The 18434-nt window shown below is 47.9% G+C and overlaps 1 protein-coding gene across 1 annotated transcript in view; it reads left to right on the top strand.

Moving 5' to 3' along the window:
* The window catches only part of LOC112205630 (putative rhophilin-2-like protein RHPN2P1), a 53057-nt gene that overhangs the window by 5890 nt on the left and 28733 nt on the right, over positions 1–18434 (top strand). Inside the window, 4 exon segments of the mRNA XM_054665881.2 lie at positions 4408–4483; positions 12453–12530; positions 13365–13489; positions 17932–18098. Of these exon segments, the coding sequence (XP_054521856.2) occupies positions 4408–4483; positions 12453–12530; positions 13365–13489; positions 17932–18098 (446 nt within the window).

Here is an 18434-nt window from a genome sequence, read left to right as displayed (position 1 = left end):
ACAAAAAAAAAAACAAATGAAGGCAGTATAAAATCTAGTGTAAATATACGTGATGAACCAAGATAAGTTTAAAAGTTAGATGCCTTGGATTTTATAGTTAAGTTTCAGTAATTCTGCGTAGTCACATTTCATAGACATGCAAACATTGGCAAGATATGTTATTAAATTCAACTGAACAGACATTGAGCAAGGATATTTTAGTGGGTCACCATAATTTTCCTAAGAAACATTAAAGGGACATTGTTAGGACAATACCTTTCCAATGTTGGCTAATTATTTTCTCATTTATTTGCCAAGGAACAGAAAGCATACACAAATACTTCGGGATTAAGGCCAAAGGCCAAAATTGACCCTGTAAGGGGAGGCCACTATGCACACACAGAGATTCTGTGCACTGTACTTACGTTGGACTGCAGTCTGTTTCCTAGCTGGAGGTGACAAAGTGAAACAGAAAAATCCAAATTAAAACAAAGTAACACACCAGTCTCCTTTTAAGGTTGTATTTCCTTTTTTTTTTTTTTTTTGACACAGAGTCTCCCTCTCTCACCCAGGTGGGAGTGCAGTGGTGAGATCTCAGCTTACTGCAATCTCCACCTCCTGGGTTCAAGCGATTCTTGTGCCTCAGCCACCTGAGTAGCTGGGATTACAGGCGTGCACCATCACACCTGGCTAATTTTTTTTTTTTTTTTTTTTTTTTTTTTTTTTTTTTTAGTAGAGACAGGGTTTCATCATGTTGGCCAGGCTGGTCTTGAACTCCTGGTCTCAAGTAATCTGCCCGCCTTGGCCTCCCAAAGTGCTGGGATTACAGATGTGAGCCACTGTATCTGGCTCCTAGGTCAATTTTGAAGACACTCTATCGTATCATTCTCCATAACTCAATTTTGGAATCGATTTCTGCAAGGTGAAAGCCAACAACACCATCCCTCAGAATTGCAATACATCTCCAAAAATGGAGATCTAACTATGAAAGAAATGCCCCTCTTGCCTCATGCCTGTAATCCAGCTCTTCAGGAGGCTGAGATGGGGGATCGCTTGAGCCCAGGAGTTCAAGGCCAGCCTGGGCAACATAGTGAAACCCCATGTCTACAAAAAATAGGAAAATTAGCCAGGCATGGTGGTGTACACCTGTAGTCCCAGCTACTCAGAAGGCTGAGGTGGGAAGATCACTTGAGCCAGGGAGGTCGAGACTGCAGTAATGGCAACAGAAAGAAGTCCTGTCTCAAAAAACACAAAAACAAAACAAAACCCTAAGTGAAATGCTTCTTTTTAAGGAGAAATAATTTTGAGACAGTTCGAAGAAGGGTTTACATGCTTTTTTAGTACGGGCATGAGACTTCTCAAAAAGTAGGTGGGCCCCAGGGGAAACTCAGTCGGAAAATAGCTCCCTGGATTTGGGAACCTTAAGTCACCTATGGAATGTGTGTTTCCTGGTGCTGGTCCTCCACAGGGCACCGGGGTGGTTTCAGAGCTGGAGGGGAAGTGTCAGTGTGTGAAAGCTCGCTGGCTCTTCCCTTTGTGATACCCCGTGCCTGGCTTACCTGTGGGCTCCTGTACGGTTTTTATTGTTTGTTTGTTTGTTTGTTTTTTGAGATGGAGTCTCTCTCTGTCACCCAGGCTGGAGTGTAGTGGCACGATCTCGGCTCACCGCAACCTCCACCTCCCAGGTTCAAGCAATCCTCCTGCCTCAGCCTCCTGAGTAGCTGGGACTACAGGCGCATGCCACCATGCCCAGCTAATTTTTTGTATTTTTAGTAGAGATGGGGTTTCACCATGTTGGCCAGGCTGGTCTCGAGCTCCTGACTTTGTGATCTGCCGGCCTTAGCCTCCCAAAGTGCTAGGATTACAGGTGTGAGCCACCACACCCGGCCTACTGTGCAGTTTTGAACACCCAGTCAGTGTGACAGCTAATGGAAGGTTCTCCCAGCCTATGCTCTGGTGTTCAATTCCAGTGTTTGTCCAAAAGGTTCAAGTTCTGGAGGAGGCAAGATGGGGCCAAGGTTTGGTAATAAATGTCGGCTGTTCCACACTCTCATTTGCTGTGCCGAAGAGCAGGGACGTGCAACACAGGGCTTCCCACAGAGTGAACCAAAGATCTCTGGAGTGGTCCCTGGGCTCTAGAGTGGCCAGTCACTGCCCTGTGTCATTGGGAAGAGGGAGAGCTGTGCAGATTCAACACGGCACCATGCATTTGGGTCCTGCGCTCTTCTGTTTTCTTTTTTTTCTTTTTCTTTTTTTTTTTTTTGAGACGGAGTCTCGCTCTGTCGCCCAGGCTGGAGTGCAGTGGCGCGATCTCGGCTCACTGCAAGCTCCGCCTACCGGGTTCACACCATCCTCCTGCCTCAGCCTCCCGAGTAGCTAGGACTAAAGGCGCCCGCCACCTTGCCCGGCTAATTTTTTGTATTTTTAGTAGAGACGGGGTTTCACCATTAGCCAGGATGGTCTCAATCTCCTGACCTCGTGATCCGCCTGCCTCGGCCTCCCAAAGTGCTGGGATTACAGGCGTGAGCCACCATGCCCGGCCCTGTTTTCAAAGTAGATTGTTTCTTTCTTAGTATGGTTGATCTTTTTTTTTTTTTTTTTTTTTTTTTTTTTTCTGAGATGGAGTCTCGCTCTGTCACCCAGGCGTGGAGTGCAGTGGCATGATCTTGGCTCACTGCTACCTCCACCTCCTGGTTGAAGCGATTCTCTTGCCTCAGCCTCCTGAGTAGCTGGGATTACAGGCGCACACCACCATGCCCAGGTAGTTTTTGTATTTTTAGTAGAGACGGGGTTTTACCATGTTGGCCAAGTTGGTCTTGAACTCCTGACCTCACGTGATCTGCCTGTTTCAGCCTCCTAAAGTGATGGGATTATAGGCATGAGCCACTGCGCCTGGCCTGTACTATTCTGTTTTCAAGGTAGACTGTTTCTTTCTTAGCATGGTTGATCTTTACAGTCTTCTGGGAGGTAGGCGGGAAAGAAATAACCTCATGGTGCATGAGGTTATTTCCCTCCCTCATGGGAAAACTCAGGGAGGCCGGAGGACACCTAGAGGGCGCTGTCAGTGCCACACTGGGGCTGGGGTGCCCTGGAGTTGGGGCTCAGGACACTTGCTCCTCCTCTTGTCGTTGCCTGGACAGCCACAAACCTGGCTTCCCGCCCTGCGTAGCCTGGAGGAGCCTTCAACAGGATTCGGCTTTCCATGCCCCCGGGATGGGTCTCACCTGGCCGTAGCATGGCTGTGCTGCAGAGCCAGGTTCAGCTTACAGCTGCATTGTCCCCTCGCCCTGCCCAGCCTTCCTGGCCTTCTTGTGGGGCTGGGCTGAGCAGCCCAAGGAGGTCTCCTGTTACAGGTCAGGGAGCTGAATTCCTGTTTGCAAAACACAGCCTGAGCTCCGTTCACTTCCTGCTGGCCCTGCCCCTAGGAATGTAGGCTCAGGGAGCACTCCCCAGGAGACCTGTGGTTACAGAGTGGTCAGCTGGGGGAGAGGAGGTGGAGGGTGTCTGACCCTGGGCTGGGAGGCAGGTGCACTTCGGTGTCGGATGGGCCTCCTGCCCTGACGGCATCTTCTGTGCTGGTGGTGGGACGCCTAGACACTTTCCAAAGAAGAGGCCCCTACGAACCCAGAGTTGCGAATGTGAGGGTGTTGGAGAGCTGCCACAGCTGTGGGGCCCGCTGACGGGAGCAGAGGAGGAGGGGGTGAGGAGCTGACAAAGGAGGCGCAGGGCAGCAGGGTGGTGCACCCAGGTGGGAGCAGCAAGTGCACCATGCACAGGCCCTGGCACACGATAGACTCTCAGCACAGCTGCCGAAAGAAGCATTGAGACTGAGCTGGGTGCAGAGGCTTGTGCCCGTCATCCCAGCACGTTGGGAAGCCAAGGTGGAAGGATCACTCGAGGTCAGAAGACCAGTTTGGCCAACGTGGTCAACATGGTGAAACCCCATTGCTACTAAAAAAATATACAAAAATTAGCCGGGTGTGGTGTCCTGTGCCTGTAATCCCAGTTACTCAGGGGGCTGAGGCAGGAGAATTGCTTGAACCTGAGAGGCGGAGGCTACAGTGAGCTGAGATTGCGCCATTGCACTCTAGCCTGTGCGACAGAACAAGAGTCTCTCAAAAAAAATAAAATAAAATAAAAAAGGAACCACTGAGGCATTGAAACCAGAAGATAAATCAGTGTCAAGATGCCAGGGGCCTGATGTGTTAGGCGGGGTGGTCCAGCAGTCTTAGGGAGCAGGGTCAGTTTTAGAGCAGAGGGTGGGGCATGACCAGAGTCATCCTTATGGAAAATGAGCCTGTCAGCCAGGTGAGTACTGGATGGGGCAAGGAGGGGGCACACACCTGAGCTGGGCTGCTGAGGGCAAGGCTGTGGCATGCACAGGGGTCCGGTTGGGGGTGTTCATACATACCTTGTTGTGTTCCTCAGGGAGGCATTTACAGTTCCCCTGATTCCTCTTGGCCTGAAGGAAACGAAAGACGTCGACTTTTCAGTCATCCTCAAGGTAAATCTCAAAGCCATGGGCACCGGACTCAGTGTTTAAAATGGAAATAGGCCATTTGCAGTGGTGCATGCCTGTAGTCCCAGTTACTTGGGAGGCTGAGGCAAGAGGATCGCTTGAGCCCAGGAATTGGAGGCTGCAGTGAGTTGTGATCATACGACTGCACTCCAGCCTGGGCAATAGAATGAGACCCTGTCTCCAAAAAAAAAAGCAAAAAAATGGATATAGAGAAAATATGTATCCCTTGCAATGGCCTTAGGCTCAACAGGCAGAGTCAGTTGATATCTACAGAGTGACCCTGAGGCCCTTCTCAGCCAGCTACATGCATAATTGATATGTTTATTCCTGCCATATTTTTGTTGTTGCCTTTGATGGCTTCTGAAGCTCCTCCTGGGTCTTGGACAAGGCAGGTTGGAAACCCAGGAGGGCCTTCCCCGAGAGGCCAAGTCAAAGGGTCTGTAGTGGATATGCTTTCAAATTTAAAACTTACATCCTCTTTTATTAATAGTGTATTTTTTTCTTAAATCATGTATCCAGTTTAGGTTATGTCTTTGGAAGAATAGCTAAAGTTTTTTCTCTAACATTTGATTATGAAAATTTCCAAACTTTTCAAAAATTTTAAGAATTTTATAGCAAACCCCTGTGTACTCACTTCTTCTGAGAACATACTGTCAGCATTGCTTCCTGACATATTTGTCCATCTGTGCATTCTTGTGTCTGTTAGGTTGGTTTGAAGGTAATTGCAGTTTTTGCCATTGAAAGTAATGGCTAAAGGCTGGGCACAGTGGCTCACGCCTGTAATCCCAGCACTTTGGGAGGCTGAAGCAGGCGGATCACTTGAGCTCGGGAGTTGAAGACCAGCCTGGCTAAAATGGTAAAACCCTGGTCTCTACCAAACGTACAGAAATTAGCTGGACATGGTGGTGCACACCTGTAATCCCAGTTACTTCAGAGGCTGAGGCACGTGAATCGTTCGAACCCAGGAGGTAAAGGTAGAGGTTGCAGGGAGCCGAGATCACGCCACTGCCCTCCAGCCTGGGTGACAGAGCGAGATCCCATCTAAAAAAAAAAAATTAGCTGGGCATAGTGGCATATGACTGTAATCCCAGTTACTCGAGAGGCTGAGGCACGAGAGAGGCGCTTGAACCCAGGAGGCAGAGGATGCAGTGAGCTGAGATTGTGCCACTGCACTCCAGCCTGGGCAACAGTGAAACTGTCTCAAAAAAAAAAAAAAAAAAGAGAATGAAAGTAATGGCTAATATCAATCTGTCTTATTTGTGATGCAATTTCAAAGGAAATCAAAGATGTCAATTCACTCCCCTTAAATATTTGAATAACCAGAGTCCTTGCTTGTGTGTCCCCCTGCCACATTCCTGGGTATCTGGACTCCTCTCCCATTTGGCAGATCCTCATAAGCCCACCTGTGCCTGGCACTGTGCTGGGTGCCAGAGGTGCCACAAACACTGCCTGCGGGGCCCTTGGGTCAGTGGGGGATTCAAGTGGGAAGTGGAAGGGGTGCTTCAATGGAGAACACAGGAGAGACCGTGCCCGGAGGCTGGGGCCGGGAGACCGTCCTGTGCCTGGAATACCCTCCTCTTCCTTCCCTCTTCAACTCCATCAATTTGAGTTTTCAACCAGTCACCTCCAAATTCCTTCAAGGAAGGGAAAGGGGATGAGGTGCAGGGTGGCCCAGGTTTGCATCATGCAGCCCAGGCATTGGTTATAGGAATTAATCCTAGCATTGTGAAAATTGCTTCGAAGAAATATTTTATGTTCTTTTTTTTTCTTTTTCTTTATTATTTTGAGACAGAGTCTCACTGTTTCACCCAGGCTGGCATGCAGTGGCATGATCTTGGCTCACTGCAACCCCTGCCTCCTGGGCTCAGTTGATCCTCCCACTTTAGCCTCCTGAGTAGCTGGTACTACAGGCGTGTGCCACCATGCCTGGCTAATTGTTGCATTTTTCTTTCTTTTTTATTGAGATGGAGTTTAGCTCTTGTTGCCCAGGCTGGAGTGCAATGGCATGATCTCGGCTTACCGCAACCTCCACCTCCCGGGTTCAAGCGATTCTCCTGCCTCAGCCTTCTGAGTAGCTGGGATTACAGGCATGTGCCACCATGCCTGGCTAATTATGTATTTTTAATAGAGACGAGGTTTCTCCATGTTGGTCAGGTGGGTCTCGAACTCCTGACCACAGGTGATCCACCTGCCTTGGCCTTCCAAAGTGCTGGGATTATAGGCGTGAGCCACCATGCCCGGCCAATTTTTGTATTTTTCATAGAGACAGAGTTTCCCACTGTTGCCCAGGCTGGTCTCAAACTCCTGGGTTCAAGCAGTCCTCCTGCCTCAGCCTTCCAAAATGCTGGGATTATAGGCATGAGCCACTGTGCCTGGCTTATTTTACTTTCCATGATAATCCTCTTAGTTGGCTCATCTTGGACTACTTTTAGTTTAGAAAAGAAAACATCTTATCACATTTTGACTATTACTTTTTTTTTCATTCTTTTTTTTTTTTTTTTTGAGCTGGAGTTTCGCTCTTGTTGCCCAGGCTGGAGGGCAGTGACAGCCATCTCAGCTCACTGCAACCTCCACCTCCCAGGTTCAAGTGATTCTCCTGCCTCCTGAGTAGGTGGGATTACAGGCACCCGCCATCATGCCTGGCTAATTTGTGTTTTTAGTAGAGATGGGGTTTCACTATGTTGGCCAGGCTGGTCTCGAACTCGATCCACCCGCCTTAGCCTCCCAAAGTGCTGGGATTACAGGTGTGAGCCACCGCTCCCGGCCAACTACTACTTTTAAAAGCAATTGGTTAATACTTTGGAAGCACTTGACCTTCATTCTCAGAGACGGTGAGTTGTTTGACATAAATAGAGGCCTTTTTGACTGCTGCCTTGTTTAAATCCTGTGAGTTTGGGGTTTATTTTGGAACTGGAGAAGGGAAGTTGGTATTCTGAGTGTTTCAGGACTCAAGTTTACCGGAAAGTTTATGTTCTGGGTAGAAAGCAATGAAAACAATCCAGGAATTGCAGCTTTATGCCACACTGCCACAGCCTGCCTGAACTTTTACGTGAGACTTATGCCCAGATGCAATGGCTCACGCCTATAATCTTAGCACTTTGGGAGGCTGAGGCAAGAGGACAGCTTGAGGCCAGGAGTTGGAGACCAGCCTGGGCAACAGAATGAGGCCTTCTCTCTCTCTATCTCTCTTTTTTTTTTTTTTTTTGAGACACAGTCTCACTGTGTTGCCCAGGCTGGAGTGTAATGGTGCGATCTCAGCTCACTGTAACCTCCACCTTCTGGGTTCAAGCGATTCTCCTTCCTCAGCCTCCTGGGCAGCTGGGACTACAGGCATGCACCACCATGGCCAACTAATTTTTGTGTGTATATATGTATATTTTTTGAGGTGAAGCCTCGCTCTGTCGCCCAGGCTGGAGTACAGTGGCGTGATCTCGGCTCACTGCAAACTCCACCTCCCAGGTTCAAGCAATTCTCTGCCTCAGCCTCCTGAGTAGCTGAGGTTTCAGGCACCCACCACCATGCTGGCTAATTTTTGTATTTTTAGTAGAGACAGGGTTTCACCATCCTGGCCAGGCTGGTCTTGAACTCCTGACCTCAGATGATCCGCCTGCCTCAGCCTCCCAAAGTGCTGGGATTACAGGCGTGAGCCACTGCGTCCGGCCAAGAATGCAAGCATTTTAAAGGAAGAGTCTCTTGGAGAAACTTAGGAATTTTATAGGCATTTTTAAGGATTCAACTGGGTCATGTTCTGAATTCCACATTAAAGCAAATGAAAATATTCACATGTTGTGGACATGGCCAACTGCCATTCGGCACAGGCTTCCAACCATGTCATTTTAGCCTAAAAGAGATGCTACAAATGTCAGTCATATGAAAATTAGAACGTTTGAGGGGCTTTCTGTTGTATTTTTTCCCTTCCATATTTGAGAGAAACACAGGTACTGCAGAAGTGGTTCAGCAGACTGAATTAGGGCAATTCCATTTCAAATCTGACTTGTGTGTCCGTGTGATTTTTTTTAATAATCAGTGAAGCTTCACAGTGTGATTTTGTTTTATTTTATTTTACGTATTTATTTATTTAGAGAGGGAGTCTCGCTCTGAAGCCCAGGCCGGAGTGCAGTGGCACAGTCTTGGCTCACTGCAACCTCCATCTCCCAGGTTCAAGCGATTCTCTTGCTTCAGCCTCCTGAGTACCTGGGATTACAGGCATCCACCACCACAACCAGCTAATTTTTATATTTTTAGTAGAGACAGGGTTTCACCATGTTGACCAGGCTGTTCTCGAACTCCTGACCTCAAGTGATCCACCCGCCTCAGCTTCCCAAAGTGTTGGGATTACAGGCGTGAGCCACTGCAGCTGGCTGATTTTGTTTTATTTTGAGGAAATAGGGCCAGGCACAGTGGCTCACACCTTTAGTCCCAGCTACTTAGGAGGCTGAGGTGGCTTGCTTGAGCCCAAGAGTTCGAGGCTGCAGTCAGCTGTGATTGAGCCCCTGCAGTCCATCCTGGAAAACAGAATGATACCTTGTCTCATTAAAAAAAAAAAAAAATCGAATCAATGAAAGAAAATGAAATCACATCTGTTCTTCAGTAAAGTTTAATAGTTTTCTGCTTAATTATATTAATTTTATCCCTAGAAATGTATTTTTGTTGCTATTGTGAAAGGTATTGTTTCTCTGTTAGGTTTTTTTTTGTTGTTGTTTGTTTGTTTTTGAGACAGAGTCTCATTGTGTCGCCCAGGCTGGAGTACAGTGGTGCAGTCTTGGCTCACTGCAACCTCTGCCCCCCAGGTCCAAGTGATTCTCCTGCCTCAGCCTCCTGGGTAGCTGGGATTAGAGGCACCTGCCACCATACCCACCTAATTTTTTGTATTTTTAGTAGAGACAGGGTTTCACCTTGCTGGTCAGGCTGGTCGCAAACTCCTGACCTCAAATGATCCGCCTACCTCAGCCTTGAAAACTGCTGGGATTACAGATGTGATGAGCCACCACACCTGGCTGTCTGTTAAGTTTTTCTAATTGGTTATTGCTTGTATAAGAAAGGAAGAATATTGACTTTTCTTTTTTACTATTGACTTTCATGTGTTAACTTCTTTGCCACTTTATTGAATTCTTATTAATTTAGTAATGTTTCAGTTGATGCTATTGGGTTTTATAAACATGCTGTTGTGTTGCAAAAAATTATTCTGATTGTTTCTTTCCAATATTTTATGTCTCTTATTTTTCTTAATGTGTGGGCTGGAGAATGTTTGGAATTAGGCTAAGTAATAACAGTGATGGTAGAAATTCTCGTTTTGTCCCTAATGTTTACAGTGGGTTTCAGTTAGGATTTTTTTTTTCTTTTTAGATGAAGTCTTGCTCTGTCATCCAAGCTGGAGTGCAATGGCTCAATCTCAGCTCACTGCAACCTCCGCCTCCTGGGCTCAAGCTATTCTCCTGCCTCAGCCTCCTGAGTAGCTGGGATTACAGGCACCTGCCAGCATGCCTGGCTAATTTTTGTATTTTTAGTAGAGATGGGGTTTCACCACGTTGGCCAGGCTGGTCTCGAACTCCTGGCCTCAAATGATCCACCTGCCTCGGCCTCCCAAAGTGCTGAGATTACAGGGGTGAGCCACCATGCTTGGCCAGTTAGATAATTTTTTTTATCCCACTAAGTACGTTAATCTACCCTAGCTTACTAAGTTTCAAATTCAGGATCACATATATAATTTAATCAAAATCCTCTTTGACTTTTATGAGGTGAACATAAGATTGGAGTGCAGTGACGTGATCATGGCTCACTGCAGCCTCACCCTCCTGGGCTCAAGTGATCCTCCTCCTGCCTCAGCACGCCTGGCTAATTTTTTATTATTTGTAGAGATGGGGTTTCACTATGTTGTCCATGCTGGTCTCAAACTCCTGGTCTCAAGTGATTCTCCCACCTTGGCCTCCCAAAGTGCTGGGATCACAGGCATGAGTCACTACACCTGACCCCTTTTAACCACCATGCCCAGCTATTTTATTTTTTATTTTTTAAATTTTTAATGGAGACAGGGTTTCACCATGTTGGCCAGGCTGGTCTGGAACACCTGACCTCAAGTGATCTACCTACCTCAGCCTCCCAAAGCGCTGGGATTATAGGTGTGAGCCACCATACCCAGTCCATGGCCAAGTTTAAAGAAAAGAGGCATAGTCAGCTGAGCGCAGTGGCTCATACCTGTAATTCCAACACTTTGGGAAGCTGAGGTGGGAGGATCACCTGAGGCCAGGAGTCCGAGACCAGCCTAGGCAACATAGGAAGACTCTGTCTTTATGAAAAATAACAATATTAGCTGAGTGTGATGGTGCACACCTATAGTCCCCTCTACTGGAGAAGCTGAAGTGGGAGGATGACTTGAGCCCAGGAGTTCAAGGCTGCAGTGAGCTATGATTGCACCATTGCACTCCACCCTGGATGACAGAGCGAGACCCTCATCTCTTAAAAAAAGAAAAAGAAGGCACAGCAAAGTTGTATATTTAGTACAAATCCATTTTTGTAAGACAAGTGTTTGTCTGTGTGTCTGTATGTTGAACACACAAAAACAGGAGGAGCTTTAATGTAGAAGTTGTGTAAAGAGGTTACACAGTCACTTGGGAAGACATAATTGAGCCATCTATGTGATCCCCTTTCTTGCAGCTTGGGGGAGCCAGCACTTGTAGGGGCGGGGGTGGGGCAACAGGGCAAAACCCCATCTCTATTTAAAAATACAAAAATGAAATTAGCTTGTGGCACGTGCCTGTGGTCCCAGCTACTTGGGAGGCTGAAGTAGGAGGATTACTTGAGCCCAGAGAAGTCGAGGCTGCAGTGAGCCGCGATCGCACCACTGCACTCCAGCCTAGGCAACCAAGTGAGACCCTGCCTCAAAGATAAGATAAAATAAAATGCCTTTATAACATGGTTAAGGGTCTTCTTGGCAAAGGAAACCTGTATCTGGGGACTGTTATGACTACCCTCAGGGTCTGTGCTGGGAAACTTGTCTGGGTCCTGAGGGAGGCCCAGAATTGCAAGTCTGAGCCCCTGAATATCTGCAGTGTTTGCAGTATAGTTGAATGTATAGGCCATAGACTAGTCTCAAACTCCTGGGCTCAAGTGATTTACCTGCCCTGTCTTCACAAAGTGCTGGGATTACAGATATGAGCCATGATGCGCAGACACAAAGACATTTTTAAGCAAAAAATTAACTTCAACTCTCACTTTTACTGAAGCAACACAGCATTTAAAAACATAGGCATGGGGTGCAGTGGCTCATACCTGTAATCCCAGCACTTTGGGAGGCTGAGGCAGATGGATTGCTTGAGCCCAGGAGTTTGAGACCAGCCTGGGCAATGTGGTGAAACTCCATCTCTACTAAAAATACAAAAATTAGCTGGGCATGGTGGCACATGCCTGTAATCCCAGCTACTTGGGAGGCTGAGGCATGAGAATCACTTGAGCCTGGGAGGTGGAGGTTGCAGTGACCCGAGATCGCAACATTGCATTCTAGCCTGGGCAACGGGAGTGAAACCCTGTTTTAAAAAAAAAAAAAAAATTCTATGGCAAGACACGGTGGCTGACATCTGTAATCCCAGCACTTTGGGAGGGTGAGGTGGGTGGATCACCTGAGGTCAGAAGTACAACAATTAGCCAGACGTTGTGGTGGGCGCCTGTAACCCCAGCTCCTTGAGAGGCTGAGGAAGGAGAATTGCGTGAACCTGGGAGGCAGAGGTTGCAGTGAGCCGAGATTGTGCCACTGCACTCCAGCCTGGGCTACAGAGCAAGACTCCATATAAAAATAACTACATAAATTAAGAAAATAAATTCCCCCACTTTGAAAATCACTGTAAGTTTTTCTTTATTCTGCCTTTTTAGAAACAGGTTCACAAATGACATATTACTGTTATGCACATACATGGTTTTCAATCACATTTTATAGTATCTAACCTCATTTTTCTTTAAGGATTTTATCCTGGAACATTACAGTGAAGATGGCTATTTACATGAAGATGAAATCACAGATCTTATGGATCCGAGACAAGTAAGTTTTTGTGTGCAGCAGAGAGGGGAGGGTAGCTTTTCCAAGTCTTCAGGGAACCCCATTATTGCATGCTTGTGGTCTTAACAGAATCGTGGGCAGATTGAGGTGATGGTTGGGGGGTGCTGGAATCATCCATTCCATTTGCTGCATAAGAAAACTGTAGAAGGAGGCCGGGCGCGGTGGTTCACGCCTATGTAATCCCAGCACTTTGGGAGGCGGAGGCAGGAGAATCACCTGAGATCAGGAGTTCCAGACCATCCTGGCCAACATGGTGAAACCCTGTCTCTACTAAAAATTCAAAAATTAGCTGGGCGTGGTGGTGCATGCTGGTAATTCCAGCACTTTGGGAGGCTGAAGCGGGTGGATCACCTGAGGTCAGAAGTTTGAGACCAGACTGGCTAACATCGCAAAACCCCATTTCTACTAAAAATACAAAAACAAGCCGGGCATGGTGCTACACACCTGTAATCCCAGCTACTCGGGAGGCTGAGGCAGGAGAATCACTTGAACCTGGTAGGTGGAAGTTACAGTGAGCCAAGATCGCACCACTGCACTCCAGCTTGGGTGACAGAGCAAGACTCCGTCTCAAAAAAAAAAGGAAAACCATAGAAGGGGAGAGACCTGCCTCCTGGCAGGGCTGGGACTGGATTCCAGGATTTCTGACTTCCTGCCAGTTTCTTTCCACCCCTCCTAGAGTTTATGATGCCAGCAGTGAGGTCGTCATACTGCAGAAATAGTTACAGGCACCTGCTCGTATGTGCAGGGCACCTTCCGGGAAGGGCTGTCAGCTGTGTCCTCCTCTGCTCATGCCCTCTGGGGTTCTTTTCCTCGCAGGCTTGTCGGACGCCCAGCCCGGATGAGGCCAGGGTGGAACTGCTGATGACATACTTCATGCAGCTGGGCTTTGTTGAGAATTGATTCTTCCCACCCACGCGGCAGATGGGACTCCTGTTCACCTGGTAGGTGCTTGAGGTCTGCGCTGGCGCTTCACGTGTTATGGCAGCCACAGTTTCGGAGCCTCAGCATCACAGACACCCCTCTGCGGGCACCTCAGCCCCTTTTCCTATCTTGCATTTATCCGGGGTGCACCCGTGTGCACCTCAGCCCCCTTTCCTATCTTGCATTTATCCAGGGAAGTCTAGAAAGATGTCAATACATTGGTATTTATTTATGAAGGTGATCCGAGGGAGATGGCCCCAACAGACTGTGGCCTCTTGCTTCTCAGAACAAGTGAGCCAAGGAGAGGAGACATTTTTCTTGCTTGTTGTATCACTGGGGAAGCACAGGGCTCTGAAATGGAATTAGTCAGAAGCAAGATTCTTGTCTCAGATTGGACTGGGGCATGCATGTGTATGTGTGAGTGAGTGAGAGAGAGAGAGAGAGAGAGAGAAAATTCGGTCTTGTCCAGTGAGACAAAAGCACCAAACAGAAATAGATCAGGTTTCTTTTGAAATGGGGTCTCACTGTGTTGCCCAGGCTAGTCTTGAATTCCTGGGCTCAGGTGATATTTCTGCCTCAGCCTCCTGAGTAGCTGGGACTATAGGCATGAGCTACACACTCAGCTTAGATCAGATTTAAAAAATGGAAGTAGAGGATTTGATTCTTCTCCACAATTGGTATTTTCAGACAAGATCAGGCACGTCAGGGTGGTATGGCCGTAGACCCAAGTGGTGTTTTCAAAGATTAGTATACTTTAAATACTTGGGAGCCCGGGTACAGTGGTTTTCACGCCTATAATGCCAACACTTTGGGAGGCTGAGGCAAGCAGATCACTTGACCCCAGGAGTTTGAGACCAGCCTGGGCAATGTGGCAAAACCCCATATCTACAAACAATACAAAAATTTGCTGGGTACGATGGTATGCACCTGTAGTCCCAGGTACTCGTGAGGCTGAGGCAGGAGAATCACTTGAGCCCAGGAGGCAGAGGTTGCAGTGAGCCTAGATCACACCACCACACTGCAGCCTGGGTGATAGGAGTGAAACCCTGTTTCAAAAAAGAAAAAAAAAGGCTGAGTGCGGTGGTTCACACCTGTAATCCCAGCACTTTGAGAGGCTGAGGCAGGTGGATCACGAGGTCAGGAGTTCGAGACCAGCCTGTCCAATATGGTGAAACCCTGCTTCTACTAAAAAATACAAAAAATTAGCTGGGCATGGTTGTGCATGCCTGTAGTCCCAGCTACTTGGGAGGCTGAGGCAGGAGAATCGCTTGAACCTGGGAGGCAGAGGTTGCAGTGAGCCAAGATTGCACCACTGAACTCCAGCCTGGGCAACAGAGTGAGAGTCTGTATTAAAAAAACAAACAAACAAAAAAACCCACCAAAAACCTAAAAAAAAAGTACTTTGGAGATGCTGCACCCCTTCTGTGAATGTCGTTAGGAGTGTCAGTGAAAGGAGAATACATCCTAGAAGGTCGGGGCATATCAGAATTGAATGTTTCTATAGCCGATGGTTGGCTACTGATGCCTTCGTCATGGAAAGCAAAGGAAAGGGGGATGACTTTTCCTAACAATGCACCAGGCTGTCTGCATGGTGAAAGGTGGTTTCTCCTTAGTCATGAATTAGGGAGAAGCTGTCTGCATACCCCTTGGTTCATGAGTAAACTTTAAAACAAGTCCTAGGGCCAGGTGCGGTGGCTCACACCTGTAATCCTAGCACTTTGGGAGGCCGAGGTGGGTGGATCACCTGAGGTCGGGAGTTCGAGACCAGCCTGACAAACATGTCTCTACTAAAAATACAAAAATTACCCGGGTGTGGTGGCGGGCGCCTGTAATCCCAGCTACTCAGGAGGCTGAGGCAGGACCATTGCTTGAACCCGGGAAGCAGAAGCTGCAGTGAGCTGAGATGGCGCCACTGCACTCCAGCCTGGTTGAAAGAGCAAAACTTTGTCTCAAAAAATAAAAATAAAAAATAAATAAATAAATAAATAAAACAAGTCCTAGGCTGGGTGTGGTGGTTCACATCTGGAATCCCAGCATGTTGGGAGGCCGAGGTTGGTGGATCACTTGAGCCCAGGAGTTTGAGACCAGTCTAGGCAACACAGTGAGACCCCATCTCTACAAAACAATTAGAGAAAATGTGCCAGGCATGGGTGGCACATGCCTGTAGTCCCATCTCCTTGGGAGGCTCAGATGAGAGGATCGCTTAAGCCCAGGAGGTTGAGGCTGCAGTGAGTCATGATCATGCCACTGCACTCCAGCCTAGGCAACAGAGTGAGACTTGGTCTGAAAAAATAAAAAAGTAAAACAAATCCTGAGGTTTTAGATTTCAGAAAGAATTATGAGGGGTTAGTAATTGCTATATTTCATTTAGGAGAAGCTATATATATATATACACACACACTTTTCTTTCTTTTTTTTTTTTTTGACTCGGAGTCTCACTCTGTCACCCAGGCTGGAGTGTGGTGGTGTGATCTCAGCTCACTTCAACCTCTGCCTCCAAGTATCAAGCCATCTTCCCACCTCAGCCTCCCAAGTAGCTGGGCTTAAAGGCACATGCCACCACCATGTATTTTTGGTAGAGAGGGGTTTCACTATGTTGCCCAGGCTGGTCTCAAACTCCTGAGCTCAAGCCATCCACCTGCCTTGGCCTCTAAAGTGCTGGGATTACAAGTGTAAGCCACTGCACCCGGCCTTTTTTTTTTTTTTTTTTTTTTTTGAGACGGAGTCTTGCTCTGTTGCCCAGGCTGGAGGGCAGTGGCGTGATCTCGGCTCACTGCAACCTCCGCCTCCTGGGTTCAAGTGATTCTTCTGCCTCAGCCTCCTGAGTAGCTGGGACTACAGGTGTGCCCCACCACGCCTGGCTAATTTTTGTATTTTTAGTAGAGATGGGGTTTCACCACGTTGGCCAGGCTGGTCTCAATCCCTGGCCTTGTGATCTGCCTGCCTCGGGCTCCCAAAGTGCTGGGATTACAGGCGTGAGCCATCGCACCCGGCGCATTTTTTTTTTTTTTTTATAATTGAGGAACTTACCTGACACATCATTATCACCCAGAGTCCATAGTTCCCATTAGGGTTCATTCTTGCACTTGTGTATTCTGCGGCTTTTGGCCAACATAGAGTGACAGTGATCCATCTTTGCAGTGTCATACAGAAGAGTTTCACTGCTGGAAAAAATCCTCCGTGTGCTCTGCCTGTTCCTCCCTCCCTCCCCCCTAAGTCCTGGCAACCCCTGATCTTTCTTCTGTCTCCAGGGTTTTTGGCTTTTCAGAATGTTGGACTCACACAGTGTGCTATACAGTAGGTAGCAATGTTCAGGTTGGCTCTTAGTAATGTTTCCTCTGCATCTTTTCAAGGCTTGCTTGAAAAGGCTCCATTTTTAGTACTGAGTAATAGTCCATTGTCTGGATGTCCCATGCTGTGTTTATAAAGTTACCCCATCAGATATTTGTGTGTGTGGCTGTGGCGGTCAGTGTGATTAGTCCTGTCATCTTGCTTGGAAACAAAAGCCTCAGTGCATGTGCATTCTTGAATTTTATTGAAGAAATGAGTTTGTTGTTGTTGTTATTGTCACCCAGGCTGGAGCACAGTGGTGCAATCTCGTCTCACTGTAACCTCTGCCTCTCGGGTTCAAGCAATTCTCCTGCCTCAGCCTCCTGAGTAGCTGGGATTACAGGCGCCCGCCACCATGCCTGGCTAATTTTTGTATTTTTAGTGGAGACTGGGTTTCACCATGTTGGCCAGGCTGGTCTCGAACTCCTGACCTCAGGTGATCCACCCGCCTTGGCCTCCCAAAGTGCTGGGATTACAGGTGTGAGCCACCACACCCAGCCAACCCAGGAGTTTAACAGCAGTTTGGGTAACATAGTAAGACCCCATCTCTACAAAAATTAAAAAAAAAAATTAGGCAGGTATGGTGGCATGCACCTGTAATCCCAGCTATTCTCATGAGGTGGAGGCGGGAGGATCAATTGAGCCCTAAAGTTGGAGGCTGCAGTAAGCTATGATCACACCACTGCACTGCAGCCTGGGCAACAGAGTGAGATCCTGACTCTTAAAAAAATAATAATAGAGCCAGGCACAGTGGCTCACGCCTGTAATCCCAGCACTTTGGGAGGCTGAGGTGGGCGGATCATGAGGTCAGGAGATCGAGACCATCCTGGCTAAAACGGTGAAACCCTGTCTCTACTAAAAATACAAAAAATTAGCTGGGCGTGGTGGCGGGTGCCTGTAGTCCCAGCTACTTGGGAGGCTGAGTCAGGAGAATGGTGTGAACCTGGGAGGCAGAGCTTGCAGTGAGCCGAGATCACGCCACTGGACTCCAGCCTGGGCGACAGAGCGAGACTCTGTCTCAAAAAAAAAAAAAAAAATGATAATAATAATAATAATTTTTTCCACTTGCATCCAAAAGTAGCATTAACTAGCCAAGTAATCTGTATTCCCTGAATGCATTTCTTTCACATAGGTATGACTCCCTCACTGGGGTTCTGGTCAGCCAGCAGAACCTGCTGCTGGAGAAGGCCAGTGTCCTGTTCAACACTGGGGCCCTCTACACCCAGATTGGGACCCGGCGCTATTGGCAGATGCAGGCTGGGCTGCAGAGTGCCATAGATGCCTTTCAGAGAGCTGCAGGTATGTCTCCTCCAGGGCTGACTGGACAGAGCCTTGGCCCCGCCTGGTGGCACCAGGGGACCCACCACTGAAGAGGGTCTACAGGTCATCCCCTGCAAGGGCCAGACCAGTCTTCAGCTCTGGTGTAACTTCCCATTAAGAAACTTGCTCTGGCCGGGCGCGGTGGCTCATGCCTGTAATCCCAGCACTTTGGGAGGCTGAGGCAGGTGGATCACGAAGGTCAGGAGGTCGAGACCATCCTGGCTAACATGGTGAAACCCCGTCTCTACTAAAAATACACAAAATTAGCTGGGCCTGGTGGTGGGCACCTGTATTCCCAGCTACTTGGGAGGCTGA

The sequence above is a fragment of the Pan troglodytes genome, chromosome 15 (assembly GCF_028858775.2).
Source record: "Pan troglodytes isolate AG18354 chromosome 15, NHGRI_mPanTro3-v2.0_pri, whole genome shotgun sequence".
In the NCBI taxonomy this organism is placed as follows: Eukaryota; Metazoa; Chordata; class Mammalia; order Primates; family Hominidae; genus Pan; species Pan troglodytes.
Note: the sequence above shows the minus strand (reverse complement) of the source record. Positions and strands in the feature narration are given on the sequence as shown.